An 18,712-nucleotide genomic window follows, 5' to 3' on the forward strand; every position below is an offset into this window, starting at 1 on the left:
GACCTTCCTTCTCGCCACTCGCCTCGATATTCCCCCCCCGCCCCGCACACATCTGGTGCTTCCTGGTACCATCAGCCCCTCTCACAACAGAACGAGGCCCCGCCAGCAGCAGCGCACAGTAGGCCCTCAGAATGTCTGCAGCATGAGCGTCCCAAGGACTCACTCGGCCTCCCCAGGCTGCACTCGCCCTCAGAAGGGGCCCCGGCTGCCGACAGGACTGAGAAGGGAGAAGGAAACAGCGGTGAACGGGCGAGGCTCAGGGGTCTGCCCCACTCCCAGGCTGAGGGACCAGGGCCCCAGCTCACCCACGACCCGCTCGCTGCCCCTGGGCGAAAGCGCCAGTCTCAGGGCCCATATCGGGAGTCTTTTAGCCCGTCCCCCAGGCCGAGCAGGAGCTAGAGGTCCAGCCGCATCCACTCCCCGGGTGCTGGGCCCTCGCCTGCAGTCAGACACAGACCAGAGCACAGCTTCTTCCAGATGCAATCACCCCGCCCAACCCACCCCACCGAGGGCCTCCCCGACAGCTGGGGCCACATCACTGCCACGGATGCAGGGAGCACATGTGAAGGGTGGGAAGACGTTCCCACGTGACCTGCCTGCAAGGAGAGCCGGCCCAGGGCCAGCTAAGCCCCTGACGAGGCTTAAATCAACTGAGAATCACAGCCTAGGCCTCTGAGCCTTTAGAAAGAAGCTACCAACGAATCCGCAGAGAACTAGTCTCTTATGAGAAACAGGCACGGCAGTCATGAGTACAGCCTGTCAGCTGACCAGCAGACCATGTGACCTGACCCTCCAGCCACAAGGCTGGGGAAGCAGGACTCCATCGGGTGCAAAAGGACAGGGAAGACCAGACTGGAGCAGGTCAGAGGCCCCGGTCCTCCTGTAGGCCCCAAGGCCGGGGGAGCTCTTGAAGACCAGCAGCTGGCCACGGAGAAGCACCTTGGGCTTGGTGTGCAGACGGCTCTGGGTGATGGGCCAGTCCCAGCCAGAAGTGGACGGCGTGTGGTGTTACAACCTCCACGGGAAAGTCCCCTAGCAACGGTCCCACAGGGGGAGCTTTACAGAGGGCAGGGTCCACCCTGTACGGACCAGAAAGGTAATGACTCCCAGGGGGTCAGGGCCATGGAGAGAACAGCCTGGGCGTCTGGGGACGAGACCGTCCGAGAGGACACGTGTGGGTGGGCAGAGTGCCCCCACCACGAGGCAGCAGGAGGAGGCTCTCTGGACAGATGACACGTCTGTGGACGTCCTCAGCCTCTCCCCTGGCCACCCCGCACCGATCTCCACAGGCCACAGGCAAAGTGGCCACAGAGCAGGGACGGGGGTGACGCCCGGGGCCAACCACATGGACCCCCCCCACGCAGGCCACTACTGGGGGCCCACCCTGCCAGAAGCAGAGCCCAGAGCCGGCCCCCAGGCGCCCCCGCGGGGACACACCAGCCCCTCCCCAAGCAAGGCCCTCAGCTGTCCTCAGCGGACATGCAGGCGGGGGTTATGGGCTCTGCCTGCCCTGCCCTCCAGGCCTCTCCCTGGACCACCGTCTGAGCCTCAGGACCAATGCTGCATCCAACCCGGGCACGGGCCACAGCTCCCACCTTACCATGGACCTACCCCGAAGCAGCTGGCCTGTGGGAGGGCCTGGTGGCCCTGAGGCGGGACGGGGTGGGGGGGTGAGGGGGACAGCCCTTCGTGGGGTGGGAAAACCCCTCTGAGCACTAGGACAAATGGGAGCAGCGACACCACTCCCCACCCCACGATCCCGGGCCCTGCTGGTCCAGAAGCATCCGCTCCCAAGATGCTTCTACCAGGGATGCACGCTGGGCCCACTGGGCTGGACCACAGCTGTTCATGAAAAGAGGGCTGGGGGCCAGTGCGGGCAAAAAAGCTCCAATCACCAAGGACAGATTGGGATGCTGCTGCCCAGAGGGGCAGGGAGGTCTGCGTCCAACATGAAAAATTATCGCCAAACTCCAGTAATAAAAAGCCAGTCTGGGTCCCCGTACAAGGGGACCCAAGGCATGTGGGGCTGGGGCAGGGGGCAGCTGGGCTCCTGGGCCACTAACCACACAAGGCCTGCGGGCCAGTTACACAGACACAGGTTTGTATCCAGCAGTGGCCCCCTTTCCCCTCCCCCCTTCCTAATCTCACGCAAGGCCCCTTGGTGGTGCTGAGGTTCACAGTCCAGCCTTAAGGTGACAAATGCTCAGGTGACATGAGACGGTCACTCAGAAGTAGGGCCGGCGGTGGTCAGGCTGGTGTCTGTCCGCCTTCTGGGGCGGGTGAGGGCCTCCTCCTTGGTACGAAGATGGCAGCACCTTCTCAGGGAGAAGCATGTGCTGTCGCGCTCCTACAGGGCCACGGCGGAGGCACAGGGGCTGCAGGGGGCACTGCGCCCTCCACCGCCCTGCGGCCCTGCTGTGAGCTGGGCCAGGACCCGCCACTGACACCTCTCCTTCATCGGCCGCCCCTGCCTAGCGGGAAGGAGGCGGGAGGCACGGGCTGGGGGCCCGCTGTCTCCCGTCATCTTGCTGCTCCCGCCGGCAGCACCCAGGGCATCCGGCGTCCCCCTCCTCCGGCACCCCCAGAACCAGCATCGTGGTCGCGCCTCCTGGAGGAGCCAGCACCCCGTCCCCAGCGGGCAGGGTCCCAGATCTCGGAGCCCCTCCCCTGAGCTTCCAGGTTCCATAACCCCAATCTCCTTCCTTTCCTCCCCTAGCCCCAGGTTAGGGGGGCAGGGGGGTTGCCGCCTGCAGGTCTGTGTTCGCCGGGCCCCCTTCTCGATTTCTTGCTCGCTCATCCCCTGTCTGAGGCCCGATGTTAAATTCTCTCGACTAAAGCACCTGACGGGTGCTTCCCCGACCAGCCCTGATGGCTCAGGATGTCCCCAAACCAACTGCTCCCAGCTCTGCTCTATCAAATCACAGGGTGATGCTTCTGGGCGTTCGGGGGGAACAAAGATGCTGTCGTCAGCGAGGCTGAGGCAGGGCAGGAACCCCGGAACTCGCCCCCAGGGCCCTGCGCCTCCCCCAGGCCTCAGTGTCTTCATCTGCAAGATGGGGACAAAGCTCCCTGGCCCGTGGGTGACTGACGTGCTCTGGAGGGCGGGCAGAGCCGGGCAGGTGGGCCGGACGGATGCAGGGCCTCGGGACTCCCGCCCACCGTTCCCCTGGGCAGCTGCGTCCCCCCAACCCCCAGAGCTCCCCGCCGCCCCCCTCAGAGTCGCCTCGCCACCTACCTCCTGACAAATGAGGCTCAGCGACACGGTCCAGTCCACGAGAGACACGAGCAGCACCACGAGGTAGGCCAGCAGCCAGGGGTTCTTCCGAAACTGGGCCCACCCAACCAGGTAGCTCTGCAAGAGGGACGCGGCTGAGCCGGGGGTGGCCACACAGACCCCGGCCGGGCAGCCGGTCTGAGGCCTGTGATGCACGCGGGCGCTAGGCAGCCTCAGCGAGCAGCACGGTCCCCGCGGGACTCACAGCAGGAAGCTGAGCCATGGTCAGAAGGCCCACGGTCCTCGCCCAGCCTGCGGGTGACCCTGGGCAGCCCGTGACCCTGGGCTCTGCACTGACCGGCTGCGCCCATGTCCTCACGGGTAACGGGGTCCCTGCCTGTCCTGCCTACCCAACCACCACTGTAGCTTGTGCCTAGGAATCGTTCCGGAAGAGCCTAGGAATCTGACCAGATGCGCAGGGGACGCGCCTTGGGAAGGCGGGAGTTCGTCACCTGTTCGGCGCACCTAACTGGCCCTTTCCCATCACTGACCCCCGCCGGAGGTCACAGCTTGCAGATAAAACATGTGCTCTCTCTCACCTTTCGAGACTTCCCAAATGGACCAACCATTCCAAACAGGCTAATGAGAACTTCTACCCAGTTTCAGTTCCAGTTTAAAAACCCCCAGACCTCCTAACCACATGATAGGCTAAAAAAGAAGAAATAAGAAACCGCCCGGGCCCTCAGTCACACACACATGCATCAACGCTCACCCACGCCCCTCCGAGTCAGGCCACAGAGGCCAAACCACCCCGCAAGGGGGCGCCCTGCAGGCAGGGTGTGGACGTGCACGTGGGCCGGGGCTGGAGCAACGGAATCAGAATCACTGTTGTTTGTCAGAAGCGACAGAAGGCGTGGCCAGTGGTACACCCTGCGTCTCAATGGGAAGTCACTACAGCTCTGAAGCCCTGACACAGCTCAGCTCAGGCAAGCAAGGCAGGGCCCACCTCCAGCTTCTAGAAGGACCTGCGTCAGGAAGCCAGAGCTGCACACGGGCGGGGGCGGGACAGCAGCCCCTCCCCTCCGGGCTTCTCCTCTGTCGGGGCGGGAGCGTAGGCCATGGAGAGACGCCCGGTCCCCTCTTGTTCAGCGGGGGTCCCTCCCCACAGAGGCACTGCCGGACCCTCGGCCACTCTCTCCCAGGGTCCCGCAAGGCTGTGCGCCCCCGATGGCTCGGCCGGCCCCCATCGGTGGTCTGGGATGGGGGAGAGCTGTCCAGGAGGCAGCCTAGGCCTCTGCTCCGTGGCGCACAGTGGGACAGGCAGCTTGCTCCAGGAGCGCGAAAAGTAAACCCAGGAAGCAGCAGCCGGGCCGGGAGGGCGCGGGTCCCAACCTCAGCACCTGTGCAGCCCCCTCACCTTCACGGAGACGTCGGCCACGAAGACCAGCAGGCAGAGTGCCTCGACGCCCTCGGTCAGGCCGCAGGGCGGCTCCCAGGGGGCCGGGCGGTAGCGCACGTCAGAGGTGCTGGTGAGTGACGAGGGGGTCTCGATAAAAGCCAAAGCCAGGATCAAGAAAATGGTAAAGCCCAGAGTCCTGGAAAAGGGACCGAAACTGGTCAAAAGGCAAAAGAACCAGCCACACGCCGGGGCCAAAGAAGCAGAGGAGCAGGCGGGACGCCAGGAAGGGTCCAAAGGCCGCAGCCCACACTTCCTGCTCCGTGGCCACTCGTGTGTGTGGTCAGATAACACGTACCGGCGCTCAACTCAATTGCCGTGGCTGGCCAGAAGGTGCTGGAAAGGGACCCTCACCACAGAGGGGCCGGGCTCTGCTCCGATGGGGAGGGGAGACGGCGGGGAGGGGAGCCTGCCTGGCCCCCGAGACCAGCCCCCTCCCCAGGCCCGGCTGCGGGAGGCCCGCGGCGCGCGCATGCGCTCTCACCACTGGCTCGTGCTGGAGTAGTACCGTCGGTACAGCCACAGAGACCTGGCGTCCACGCGGTGGTTGATGGAGCGATACTGGAAGTGAAGGTCACACGGGGCACGTTGAGGGTCCCCTCCGTGCCACACAGCACAGCCAGCCCCGTGCAGGGCACCCCTCTCACCCACGACAGGCCCGAGGTGGGGACACAGGCTGGGGATCGCAGGGTCCACCTCCACTCAGTACAGGGACCAGGGGCTCGTCGGGACCCAGCAGGGTCAGACCCTCCCAAGCTGCAAGGTTTCCCCAGGGCCGGTAGGTGGACGGACACTTGCTGGCTGGATGCCAGCTGTGCCCTGTCTGTGAGGGTCTCCCCTCCTCTGTGCAAGGCTGACCCCACCCACCTCAGCTCTGTCTCCATGCAGGACGCCCCCAGCCTCATCCGCCAGGTGGGGCACTGGTGGCTCTAGTCTCTTTCCCTGATTAAGCCTGTGTGCTGTCTGCAGGCAGGGGAAGGTCTTGCCACCTTTGGGCATCTTTCATGCGACCGAGATCAGGGCAGCACACGACAGGCCCTCGGCAGGCGGTGAATCAGTGAAATGAGGGACGAGGGACCCAGAAGAGCACCCAGCACGTGTCTCCTTAAGGGGGACTCGAGGAGACCATGCCCCAAAGCCCAGTCATCGCAGCCACAATGACCACACGGTCCAGCAACCGCAGCCCTGGCCCCAGGATGGCAGGAGAGAAGGGGCCAGTGGGGCAGCCATCGTGCATTCCCCACGAGCCCCAGGGACAAGCCGCCGGGAGCAGGCGCCGCCCACCTGGATGGCGTCTTCGATGAACACCACAGCCTGGTCCAAGCACAGATCCCGCCTGGCCACGGCACCTGCGGGCAGAGGGGACACGTAGGGTGGGGAGGGGCCTCGGGAGGCGCTCGTCCGCTACAGGGCCACCAAGAGCAAGGCAAGAACCCGGCTGCATCCTCTCCAAGGCTCTGGGACGAGACGCCTCTTGCCCCGCAGCGTGTGTGCACGCCCACAGGGCAGGACCCCCGAGGGCTGGGCCCCAGGTGGGGCAGGGTCTAAGCACGGGCTCCGGGCCCAGAGGAACAGCAGCTCCCACGGTTCCCACCCCCTGGGGTGGAGTGGCAGAGGGCGCAAAGCAGCCAGTGGGACGGAACCAGGCTCAGGGGGCTCAGACCCCGGCTCCGCACCTACTGGCTCAAAGGCTGAGGGCCGTGGGCTTAAGCTCACTGTGCCCGTCTCCCCCTGTCAAATGGGGGTGTTAACAGCCACACAGCTTGGCCCCCAATGCAAGTGCAGGACCCCCCAGGGCCGGCCCGGCACACAGAACGTGCTCACAGCCACCCTTCTGCCCCGTCCCACCACCAGCCTCCTGGTGACCTTCGTCAGGACGCTGCACCCCCGCTTACGTGACTGTAAGATGGGGCAGCGCTACCGGCCTACCCGCTCACCAAACAAGATCACAGATTTAACACTCACACAGGAAGATGATATCTAGAAGCTTGAGGCGCTGCGTGACCCTCCGTCAAATACTCAGCACTAAGAAGGACCCTCTGAGGCCATCGTGGCTCCCTGCTTGTGTCACAGGCCCACAGGGCCAGGCGATCGCAACCGAGTCGCCCCGAGGGTGGGAGGCGAGGGAACCTTCACCAACCAGGGACTGGGGTCCTCGGGGCCAGGGAGGCTGGGGTGGTGCAGGTTCCTGACTAGGAGGGGCCTTCAGGACAAGTCACATGGCTCAAACCCCTGGTCTGTCACCTTGGCCTAGGGTTCTGCCCACCGCGTGGTGGGCAGCTTTGCACAGAAGCCTGATGTAAAGGGCCAAGAAAGGCACGAGGAGCCGCAGCTCACAGGAAAAAGGACCCCCCAGAGAGGCCCCGGAGACGGCGCAGCCCAGGCCCCGGCGGGGGGGCAGAGCCGGCACACAGCCCCCAGCAGCTCCCAGATCCAGGCTTGGAAACGTGGTGAACAGGCCTGTCACCATTTCTGTTGAAGGTTCTACTTTCACATCTGCCCTTGAGCCCAGGAGCTGCCCAAACCGCCCTTAACCGGTCCCGAGAGATGCAGAGATGTCGAGGCCAGAGGCGGGGGAGGCCGGGCACCTGGGCAGAGCTCCGGGCCCTGCCCACTCGCCTGCCGACCCCAGGGACGCAGCTGCCGCTGTCCTCAGGGACTGTGCCCACCGGGGACGTGGGGGACCCTGGACAGAGACAGGAGGCTGGACTCTGTCCTGTCTCCGCCATCACCTTGCTGTGTCACCCAGGAACAGCACCCTCCTCCATCTGGGCCTCAGGTTCCTCCGTGGACGACCTCCATGCTCACGTGAGGGGCCAAAAAGTTCTCCTACAGAGGCTCTGAGGGTGGCGACCGCCTGCTTCCCCTGGAAGCGCCCGGGAACACTGTGATGTGAAGGCACCCTGTTTTGTTCCCTGCTGTACCCACAGAGCCCAGGACAGCATGGGGCTCGGCACACAGCAGCCCACAAGTCCCACTGATCGACTGAGTGAACAGCCGAGGGGAGCCTGGGAGGGCAGGGTGGTCTGAGGGGCCGGAAGAGGCCCCATGTCACCAAATCCCCGGGTGAGAACTCAGGGGACTCAGCCTGGAGAGGTCCAAGGAGACAAGCTTCCTGGATAAGCAGAGACAGGCAGCCAGGGCCCCCAGAGCTCGCTCCAGGACCAGGACTGGGTGCAGCGGAAGGGGCTCCCTCTGGCCACCCGGCCCTCGAGGCACCAAACCTCAGGAAAGCCATCCCCCACCACTCTGCGGCCCCGACACCAGCCTCCCCTTCCCACCCTGCGGTGGCCGGAGGGATCCTGTCACAAACCCTCAGATGGTAACCACAGCTTTCCGTGGGTCCCCACTGCTCCGGGAGAAAGTCCACACCCCGCCCCCAGCCCGGCAGCTCGGGGGCACAGCCCGCCCGCCTGCCCGCCTCCTCCCCTGCTGCTTCCTCCACCCTGTGCCCTCCGCGCCACTCACCCTGAACTTGGCTCCGCCAAGGCCAAGCTCCCCAAAGCCTCCCAGGCTGCCGGCCCTACCAGGAGCGCTGTGGCCCAGCTTGGCGTCCAGGCACTCATTGCCTCAGGTGGCCATCAGCTGTCAGCCCCCCACCACCGTAGAATGTCGGAGCACAGAGGACATGGGGGCTCGAACACCTCAGCCCTGCACTGGTCCCCCGCCCCAAGCCTGCCCTCCCCAACATCCCAGAATAAACCCCCTCCCGCTCTGGCTCCAGCCCCTGCCCACTCCCCACTACCTGGGTGGGGCCCTGACTAGCTGCCTCTGTGACCCTGGACAAGCCCCTGGCCCTCTCTGTGCCTCACTTCCCGCGGGCCCCACACAACAGGACTGATGGGCAGGCGGAATGGGTTACTTTAGCTGAAGTGCTGTGCACGGTAAGCTCTTCATAAACATTTGCTACTGCTGTTATTCTCAAAGCCCCTTCTACGGCGCAGTGACCCCTTGTCCTCTGACTTTTCCATAACCAGTACCAGGAACAGGAAGAGAAAATGACTATCCCCACCCTGTGGTCACGGCCCAGAGGTGGGGCTGGGTCTGGACCTGACCACCGGGCCCACTGGGGTCCACGGAGCACCCAGCAGCAGCCCTCCCCCACCCTTGTCGGTAGGAGAGTCCAGCTAGCTGCGGACAGGCGGACCCTGAGCTCAGGACCCCATCCAGGAGCCCCGCACAGGAGCTGGGCAGAAACTGAATGAGGGTCTGCAGAGCCTGGCTGGACAGCCTGACCAGGGAAATCCAGAACACAGAGTGTCCTGTCCATGTTCTCCGAAGCCCCCACCAAGGCCACGGCGTCGGGACAAAAAGCCATCCCCAGGGTCCCCCTTCACCAGCCACACTGCCTGCCCCGGCTCCTGTCCCTAGGGTGGGTCTCACCTGTCCTCCATGCACTCTCCCGGGGCTGGACCTGCAGTGATCAGGGTTCTCTGCCCAGAATGGCCATCAGCACTGACGTGCACCAGCTCTGCCACCTGGCCGGGCACCTGGACTCTCTCTGAATCCTCACAACGCCCCGACCACCCCCCTTTTATTGAGACTCAGAAAGGTTAGGCAACCTGCCAAGGTCACACAGCCGGGAAGTGGCCTCCTGGCGCAAAGGCTGCATCCCCTGAATGCCACCACGTCCAGGGCCCCGGGAGGTCTTGCACGGACTGGACGGAGAACTTTCCCAGGACAGCCTGAGATGGGCAGGTGGGCATGTTTTCCATCTCCTGCCAGGGACCCGCCCCAATAATCCCAGGACAGGCACACACCGCGGACCCCTCCCCAACAGAGGAGGAAAGTGAGCCCAGAGACAGAAGGTGGCCTGGAAGGAGCACCCAGTGTGGGTGCCTGCAGCGGCTGAGACAGATCCCAGGTCTATGTTCTTGGACAGGTCCTGGACACTCTCTGGGCCTCAGTTTCCCCCTCTGCAAAACGAGGCTGAGGCCCTTCCATCCCTAACCCAGCACCCAGTGCCCTTGGGGTCTGCCAGGGACAGAAGGATTTCACCCTCCCCGCCCTCCTTGGGTTTCAGCAATCTCTCTGCGGGTAAACAGGAAGAGCAGGATGGAGCTGCAGAGAAGGAAGGAAGGAAGCCGCCCCGGTCTGGGGAGGCCTGCCCCAAGCCGACGCTGAAGGAGAAGCCTCACAATTCACTCCCAGCTGGGTTCGAATCCCACCTCGGCCACTTCCTGGCTGTGAGCCCTTGAGTAGGGGAACGCCCCTCTCTGTGCCTCACTTTCCCCGTAAGAACTGGGGAAAACGGAAGTGCTTCCTCCTAGGAATCACCAAGGCGATCCACGGAAAGCACGAGGCCCCGGGCGAACCGTGGGGGCTGCAGGGGGCTGGCTGCCCCTGGGCTGAGCGAGGCTTCTCAGCCCGATCGGTCGGGGGCAGGGCGCGACCCCGCAGAATCTGGCTGAAGCCCGCGCCCTGGCCGGGGCCGGGGTCCGCACGGCGCAGCCGCCCCGCCCTCGGGAAGGCGGCTCCCTGGCGCGCCGCGCCGCCCGGGCCCGCTCGGACCCCGGCCGGGGGAGCGGGGCGCGCCCGCAGGGACAGCAGTGACGCGGCGCGGGCCGGCGGGACCCCACGCGCCACCCCTGCGCGGCCCGGCCCCTCCCCAGGCCGCGGCTCACCAGGACCGACTTGGATGCTGTGACAGGAGGGTACGCCCGCCGGGGAATGGCGGGCACTGCCGCCGCGGGTCCGGCTCAGAAGGGGCTCCGATTCCTCCCGGGGGTCCGCCATGGGGTCACAGCCGGCCACCCAGACCTCACACAAGCACAAGACGCGAGCGCCGAGCTCCACTGCGCAGGCGCAATGCCCCCGCCCCCGGGGTTCGGGAGGAGGCGGGGACAGCCCTGTGATGTACGGGACGCTCCTTCCTACCAGCCAATGAAGACGGAGATCTTGCTCTTGGAGGCGGGGGCTTAGCCGGCCACGCCTCCTGGTGGGTGGGGCTCAGCCTCCTTCCATCGGGGCGGGGCTCTAAGGCCTTCTAAGGAAGGCCTTCTCTGTCAAAGGGTGGTCCCCGGCCAGCTCCGTCAGCATCACGTGGGCGCGGGTTAGAAATGCACATTCTTGGGCCCCCTCAGACCCGCTGAATCGGAAACTCGGGGCAGGGCCCAGGAATCTGTGTTTTGCATGTGACTTTTGGGTACATGGGAGTGACGCCAAAGGTCATCCCCTAAAATGGAATTTGAATTTACCCTCTGATAATGAAATTAGGGAGGTTAAGTATAATTGAGGGTAAAGTTTATAATGACAAGTGATACATTTGAAAAAAATATTTACACTATATATAAAAAGTATTTCCAACATTAATAGGTAAAGAGCTTTTTTTCTATTGCTGCAGTGACACAATACCACAAATTTAGCTTAAAACAACTCCCACATATTATCTCTAAGTCCTGGAGGTCAGAAGTCCAGTGGCTGGGCAGGGTTCTCATCTCAAGGCCTCAGGAGGCCAAAGTCAAGGTTTCAGCCCACCTGGGCTAGGCTCATCCAGGTGGGTGGCAGATTCACTGCCATGGGGCTAGGACTGAGGTACCCATTTCTTCTCTTTTTTATAAATTTATTTATTTTATTTATTTATTTTTGGCTGCGTTGGGTCTTCGTTGCTGCGCACGGGCTTTCTCTAGTTGCGGTGAGCAGGGGCTACTCTTCCTTGTGGCGCACGGGCTTCTCCTTGCGGTGGCTTCTCTTGTTGTGGAGCACGGGCTCTAGGCGCGTGAACTTCAGTAGTTCTGGAGCGTGGGCTCAGTAGTTGTGGTGCACAGGCTTAGTTGCTCCATGGCTTGTAGGATCTTCCTGGACCAGGGCTCAAACCCGTGTCCCCGGAAGTGGCAGGCGGATTCTTAACCACTGTGGCACCCTGAGGTACCCATTTCTTGCTGGATGTTGGCTGGGGGTCATTCTCGGCTCCTAGAGGCTACTGCATTTCTTTATTTATGGCCCCCTCCATCATCGGAGCCAGGAAGAGAGCACTGAATCCTCCCATGCTTTGAATGAGATGCTTCAAGATGCAGCAAGGTGCTTCCAATCCTTCTGACCTCCCCCTCTGCAGCATCTCTTTGCTTATAAGGGCTCATGTGATTACACTGGACACATGGGATAATCCAGGATAATCTCCTTAGTTTAAAATCAGCTGATTAGGGCTTCCCTGGTGGCGCAGTGGTTGAGAGTCCGCCTGCCGATGCAGGGGACACGGGTTCGTGCCCCAGTCCCGGAAGATCCCACACGCCGCGGAGCGGCTGAGCCCGTGAGCTATGATTAGTACCCTTAATTACATCTGTAGAATCTCTTTTGCCATCTAACTGACCATAACCACAAGCATGATGGGGAGGGGGAGGTCATGGGGCCCATAATTCTGCCTCCCATAGAGCTCTTAAAAATCAGTAAGAGAGAGATTATAAAGCAGAAACTAACACACCATTGTAAAGCAATTATACTCCAATAAAGATTTTTTAAAAAAAGAAAAAAATCAGTAAGAGGGACCTCCCTGGTGGCGCAGTGGGTAAGAATCCACCTGCCAATGCAGGGGACACAGGTTCGAGCCCTGGTCCGGGAACTAAGATGCTGCGGGGCAACTAAGCCCGCCTGCCACAACTGCGGAGCCCACGTGCTCTGGAGCCCGTGCACCACAACTAGAGAAGCCTGCATGCCGCAACGAAGTTCCTGCGTGCCACAACGAAAAGACCTGAGGCAGCCAAATAAATTAATTAATTTTTTTTAAAAATCAGTAAGAGGGGCTTCCCTGGTGGCGCAGTGGTTGAGAATCTGCCTGCTAATGCAGGGGACACAGGTTCGAGCCCTGGTCTGGGAGGATCCCACATGCCTCGGAGCAACTAGGCCCGTGAGCCACAACTACTGAGCCTGCGTGTCTGGAGCCTGTGCTCCTCAACAAGAGAGGCCGTGATAGTGAGAGGCCCGCGCACCACGATGAAGAGTGGCCCCCGCTCGCCACAACTAGAGAAAGCCCTCGCACAGAAACGAAGACCCAACACAGCAAAAATTAATTAATTAATTAATAAACTCCTACCCCCAACATCTTCTTTAAGAAACAAAATCAGTAAGAAAAAGACTAAATTCCCCCTAGGTGGGAAAGCGGCAAAGGGTAAGAACCAGAAGTACACAAAAGAAGAAATATGAATAATGAATGCTCGACGCAAAGCTCCACCTCCTTAGAATACAGGCATGCAAATTAAAATAACAATGAAATCTTTGAGCCCATCCCTTGGCAAGTATTTAAAAGATGATACAGCTCTGGAGGGCACAGTGTGGTTACCCCAGGAGGGTAGAGAGAAATCACAGGATGCGTTCATGGGTTTGGTTTGTTTTTTTCTTAAACAATCTGCGTGCATTTTAAAACCTAGAAAAGGCTCCCGCCCTGTGTCCATCTTGGAATTGGGAGGAAAAGGGAGAGGGACACTGGGACGAGACGGGGGGGGGGGGGGGGGGGGCTGTGGTGAGGAGAGAGGCGGAGACTGAGAAGAGGAGAGGGGCAGAGGGCATCGGGACCGCCCTCAGCTACGAACAATCTTTCAGCTGTCCTGGGGAGAGAGAAAGGGAAAGGGAGGGGGCCGGGGTGGGAGTGGGGGCTCTCAACCCCGGACTCCGGTGTGAGAGGGGCTGTGCCGTCGGAATCCTCCGGGTAGGCCCCCTATCAGTGGCCAAAAACCTGGGGCTCAGTCCCCTCTGTCCCGAATTTCCGGGCCTGACCCCACGCTTCTGAAATATCCGGGTCTCAGCTCCTGAGATTCCAGATATCTGGGACTCCTCTCTAAACCTGGGGCTCTGTTTCTGGGGTTCAGGACCCTGCGTGCACCAGCATCCGGGGTTCATTCCCCATGAGTTCAAATATCAGATTCGGCCTCCCCCCCGCGTTCAAATATCTGGGGTTCAGACCCCACAATCAGAAATCCGGGATCCAGCAACCAGCGCCCTAGAGGAGGGACCCCCCAGGAAGGGGTGGGAGGACGGGGGAAGAGGTGGCAAGGGGAAAGGTCTCCTTGGCCCTCTCCCTGCTTGGCAGAGCCGTTGGCGGACCTCAGGAGGAGGTGGAGACCCTGGGCACCAGAGTGACCCCTAGCAGGTCAAGCCCCACTCTCAGGACCCCCAGGGGCCACCATGCCGGGCCGGGAGCCTGAAGGACCCCGACGTGGCTGAGCTCTTCTTCAAGAACGACCCGGAAAAGCTCTTCCGTGACCTCCGGGAAATTGGCCACGGCAGCTTTGGAGCCGTGTACTTTGCCGGGAGTGTCCGGAATAGTGGGGTTGTGGCCCTCAAGAAGGTGTCCTACAGTGGGAAGCAGTCAAATGAGAAACGGCAGGACATCATCAAGGAGGTGCGGTTCCTGCAGAAGTTCTGGCATCCCGATGCCATTCAGTACCGGGGCTGTTACCTGAGGAGGCACACGGCTTGGGTGGTGGTGGAGTATCGCCTGGGCTCAGCTTCTGACCTCCTAGAAGTGCACAAGAAGCCCCTTCAGGAGGTGGAGATTGCAGCTGGGAACCATGGGGCCCTTCACGGCCTGGCTTATGTGCACTCCCACAATGTGATCCGTAGGGATGTGAGGCTGGAAACATCCTGCTGTCAGAGCCAGGCCTGGTGAAACTGGGGGACTTCGGCTCTGCACTCGTCATGGCACCTGCCAACTCCTTCGTGGGCGCCCCGTACTGGATGGCTCCAGAGGTGATCCTGGCAATGGATGAGGGGGCAGGACGATGGCAAGGTGAATGTCTCGGTCCTTAGGTATCACCTGCACCGAGCTGGCGGAATGGAAACCACCGCTGTTTCGCATGAATGCGATGAGTGCCTTATACCACATTGCAGAGAGCGAGTCCCCGGTGCTCCGGTCAGGACACTGGTCTGAGTACCTCCGGAATTGTGTCGACTCCTGCCTTCAGAAAATCCCTCGAGACAGACCAACCTCAGAGGTTCTTCTGAAGCACCGCTTTGTGCTCCGGAAGCAGCCACCCGCAGTCATCATGGACTTAATCCAGAGAACCAAGGATGCTGTCCGGGAGCCGGACAACGTGCAGTACCGCAAGATGAAGAAGATACTGTTGCAAGAGGCGCCCAGTGGCCCTGGCGCTGAGGCCCCAGAGGAGGAGGCCAAGACCTCCATGCAGCGGGCCGAGACACGGGCCGGTCTAGAGAGCCCTCCAGCCAGAGCAGCTCAGTCAACAGCCTGGCAGACACCTCTGACAAGGAGGCACAGGCCCTGAAGCCCGGAACACGGCCGCGATGCGGGAGGGCGAGCACGCCGTCATCTCCCACAGCTCCATCGTCCACCGGCTGCCGGGCTCTGACAGCCTCCGTGACGACCCCTACCCGCCAGAGATGAGCCCGGGCCCTCTCCAGCCACCTGCAGCCCCGGCTCCCACATCCACCACCCCTTCTGCCTGCTGACAGGCCTACTGCCGCAGCCGGGACCACTCTGCCACCATCCGTACTGCCTGCCTGGTCAGCCGTCAGACCCGGGAGCGCGCGCAGGACTCAGCCCTGCGACAGCAGCCGCAGGCAGAGGCGACAAAGCACCGGACGCCGCTGCTGGCGTCGGGGCTGAGGCTGAGGGCTGAGCCTCAGGAGCGGGAGCTCGAGGCCGGCGGGCTGGCTTTGGGGCTGCGGCCGAAACGCTGTCAAGGCAGCACCAGGCTACCGGCGAGAAGGCGGCGCGAGCTGCCCAGGCTGAGGCGGGTAACTGCCAGCAGCACGTCCTCGGGCAGCAGAAGAAGGAGCCGGCCGCCCTGCCGGAGGCGCAGAAGCGAGCCTCCAAGCTTCGGAAGGCGCAGCTGAAGGAGGTGGGATGGGGCTGCAGCGGTGGGTGGGGTTGATGGAGGGTGAGGCGGCCCTGACCTCCTTGCTGTCCCGCTGCGCTCGCCGGGGAGCGCCAGAAGCCCAGCACTCCCAAGCGGGAGAAGCCCGGGTGGCTTTTGCGGCCGAAGGAGCAGCTACAGCAGCGCCAGGCCTTGGAGCTGCAGTGTCGCCAGTACCAGCGCGAGATGCTGCTGGCTCGTCACAGCCTGGACCAGGACCTGCTTCGAGAGGTAGGCCACCCCCTCCCCTGTTCCCCTCCCAGATCCCAGACACCTACATCCTTTTCCATTTGCCTCACTTGTGGTTGCCGTTCCCCTCTGCCCTCATTCGTGTTACAGCCCGGCTTCTTTTCCACACCTCTTTTGCTTCTCATGCCCGCCAGACCCTGCTAGAGTTCCCAGGCCCGCCAGGAGCTTGGCTCCCTTCCACCTCTCACCTGCACCCCCTGTCTCCCCACCCTCGGCTCCCTCTGCCGAGGAGTCCTGGGGCTCTCCCTTCCTTGACACCAACAAGGCTTTCGGACCAGTTTCTGGGCTCTGCCTCTCTTTTGCCTCAGGACTTGAACAAGAAACAGACACAGAAGGACTTGGAGCGTGCATTGCTGCTACGGCAGCATGAGACCACACGGGAGCCGGAGCTGCGGCAGCCCCAGGCCGTACAGCGCACACGGGCCGAGCTCACCCGCCGGCAGCAGCAGATAGAGCTGGGCAACCAGCTGGAGTACAGTAAGCAGCGTGCACAAGACCGCGGCAGAGCACGCGGCCCAGGTTCGCCAGCAGCCCAAGAGCCTCAACGTACGTGCAGGCCGGTGTTCCCCGGGCCTCCCACTCCCCGCTCCTGGGGCTCTGGGACCACCTAACACAGGCACCCTTAAAGAAGAGCAGCCCTGCTAATCTGGCCAGGAGGCAGACCAAAGAATCCTGGGAGGGCTTCCCTGGTGGCGCAGTGGTTGAGAATCCGCCTGCCAATGCAGGGCACACGGGTTCGAGCCCTGGTCCAGGAAGATCCCACATGACGCGGAACAACTAAGCCCATGCGCCACAACTACTGAGCCTGCGCCCTGGAGCCCGCGAGCCATAACTACTGAGCCCACAAGCCTCAACTACTGAAGCCCGTGCACCTAGAGGCCGTGCTCCGCAACAAGAGAAGCCACTGCAATGAGAAGCCCGCGCACCGCAACGAAGATTAGCCCCCGCTCACCGCGACTAGAGAAAGCCCGCGCACAGCAACGAAGACCCAACACAGCCAAAAATAAAATAAAATAAGTAAATCTTTTAAAAAAAGGAGAAGAATCCTGGGAGAGGAGGAGGAAGCAGTTCCAGAGAGGAGGATTCTGGGGAAGGAAGGGGCTGCCTTGGAGCCAGGAGAGCAGAGGATATTGGGGAAAGAGTCAGGAACCCCTAGCCCCAGCCCACAAAAGCAGAGGAGTTTGGCTGATGAGGAAGTTTGGGGGCTACCTGGGGAGGAGATGGAGGAGCATAGAGTTCCATCCCCGGCACCCCAGGAGAGGAGCCCCTGGGGCCAGGAGGCATCCGGAAAATGGAGGTTGTGGGGGAAGGAGGATGGTAGCCTCCTGCATGAGGAGTTGGAGAGCTTGGCTGGGTCCAGGGTCCAGCAGTGACCCCAGTGCCTGAGGAGGAGGGGGCTCCGTCTAGGACCCCGAGGGATCCTGGAGATGGCTGTCCCTCACCAGACATGCCCCCCGAACCCCCTCCCACACCCCTGAGGCCCAGCCCGACTAGCCAGCTCCCTGGACTCCTGTCCCATGGCCTCTTGGCTGGACTCTCCTTTGCAGCGGGGTCCTCCTCTGGCCTCCTGCCCCTGCTACTTCTGCTGCCGCTCCCACTGCTGGCGGCCAGGCGGGTGGTGGCCCGCAGGCAGCCCTGCTGGCCCTCGAGGTCGGAGGCTCCTACCTACTTCTTTGTACAGCTCTGCACCTGGCCCCCGTCTATTCCTACTCCTGGCTCAGGGCACCGCACTGGGGGCGCCGAGGCCTCATGGGTGTCCCTCTGGGCCTTGGGGCTGCCTGGCTCCCAGCCTGGCCAGGCCTGGCTCTACCTCAGGCAGCTCTGGCCGCTGGGGACAAATGGGTGCGGCAGCAGGGCCCCCGGATGCACCAGGGCATCTCTCGACCCTGGTTGCATGCTCTGCTGTGTCTGTCGCCCATGACCTTCAGGGCCCTATAGGGCTGTGGGGGACCTGGGCCTATTCGCACTCTACCCCAAGACCAACGAGGATGGATGGTTTCCGCAGCCGTCTGCCTGTCCCTGGGCCCCGGCGGGGTAATCCTCTCACTGCCCGACACCCACTAGCCCTGTTGGCAAGGTTTGGGGGCCCGTGCAAGGGCTGGAACTGGCACCTGGCACAGGTCAGCCGGGGTTTAGCCAACCGCCTGCCCCCCTGGGCCATCCACACACTGGCCAGTTGGCCGTGAGCGGCCCAGCCGTATCCCCCGGCTGCTACCACGCAGCCAGCGCCGGCTAGGCCACCACCAGGGACTCTAGCTGCGCGGAGATCCCGAACCCGCCAGCCCTGGGGCCCCGCCCCCTGGAGGTGTGGCCAACTCTAGCTCCTCCCCAGCGCATATCTAGAGCATTGAAAACGCACTTCATCTGCCACTACTCAGTGAAGTTTCTCCAGTCCCAGATCTCTCCTCCCTTTCACCGCTCCTTCCTCGGTACGCTTGCCCACCTCACCCCTAGCCGTATGGGCCTCTAGACAGGCAGCGTCGTCTGCCGTGGAGTCCGGAGATTATATCTGGGGTTCTCCTGATGCCCCCCCCCACCCTAAGTTATTGCTGTTCTGCCCCGTGTGTGCTCATCTTGCCCTCATCGACTCAGGCCCGGGACCGGGGGTGGCAGTGGGTGGGAAGAGTCATGTGGATTTTTTTTCTCCCTTTGGTTTTGTTTTTCTGTCTCGCTTCCAACCTTTCCCCCACCAAAAAAAGAAAAAAGACAAACACACCTAAAATACCTGAGCAGAACGGTAAAAACAAAAGAAATTAAATAAATAAATAAAACCTAGGAAAAAGTAAGACATGTTTGTTCTGAAAAAGGAAATAATAGATGCACACAGTCCTTTGCAAAAATGGCCCATCCCCCAAGGACTTGTCTTTACTGCAGTTAAAGAATTCCTTTGATGTTTGTACAAACTCATGAGGCCCGATTGGAAAGCAGTGCTGTGTAAGCGTTTGCATGGACTTTCTGGAGTCAGTCAAGGCTGGTTTGGATGCA

General features: G+C 62.0%; 1 protein-coding gene and 1 pseudogene across 4 annotated transcripts in view; one reads left to right on the forward strand and one right to left on the reverse strand.

Moving 5' to 3' along the window:
* Positions 1-10,488, reverse strand: part of TPCN2 (two pore segment channel 2) — a 32,010-nt gene extending 21,522 nt beyond the window's left edge. The window contains exons 1-5 of one of the 4 annotated variants that reach the window (XR_010945890.1): positions 10,295-10,488; positions 5,955-6,019; positions 5,155-5,231; positions 4,632-4,809; positions 3,236-3,352 (exon numbers count right to left, since the gene is read on the reverse strand). Coding sequence is in view for 2 of the 4 variants with exons in the window: in XM_067748000.1 (XP_067604101.1) it covers positions 3,236-3,352; positions 4,632-4,809; positions 5,155-5,231; positions 5,955-6,019; positions 10,295-10,406 (549 nt within the window). In the remaining 2 variants the exon portion in view is untranslated. Of the gene's footprint in view, positions 1-163; positions 218-305; positions 2,197-3,235; positions 3,353-4,631; positions 4,810-5,154; positions 5,232-5,954; positions 6,020-10,294 lie in introns of those variants that run through there. The other 3 variants (XM_067748000.1, XM_067748001.1, XM_067748003.1) reach the window with 3 other exon arrangements.
* A 3,302-nt stretch (positions 10,489-13,790) lies between these two features.
* Positions 13,791-18,484, forward strand: LOC137229867 (serine/threonine-protein kinase TAO2-like; annotated as a pseudogene).
* Positions 18,485-18,712: the final 228 nt, after the last annotated feature.

The sequence above is a fragment of the Pseudorca crassidens genome, chromosome 9 (assembly GCF_039906515.1).
Source record: "Pseudorca crassidens isolate mPseCra1 chromosome 9, mPseCra1.hap1, whole genome shotgun sequence".
In the NCBI taxonomy this organism is placed as follows: Eukaryota; Metazoa; Chordata; class Mammalia; order Artiodactyla; family Delphinidae; genus Pseudorca; species Pseudorca crassidens.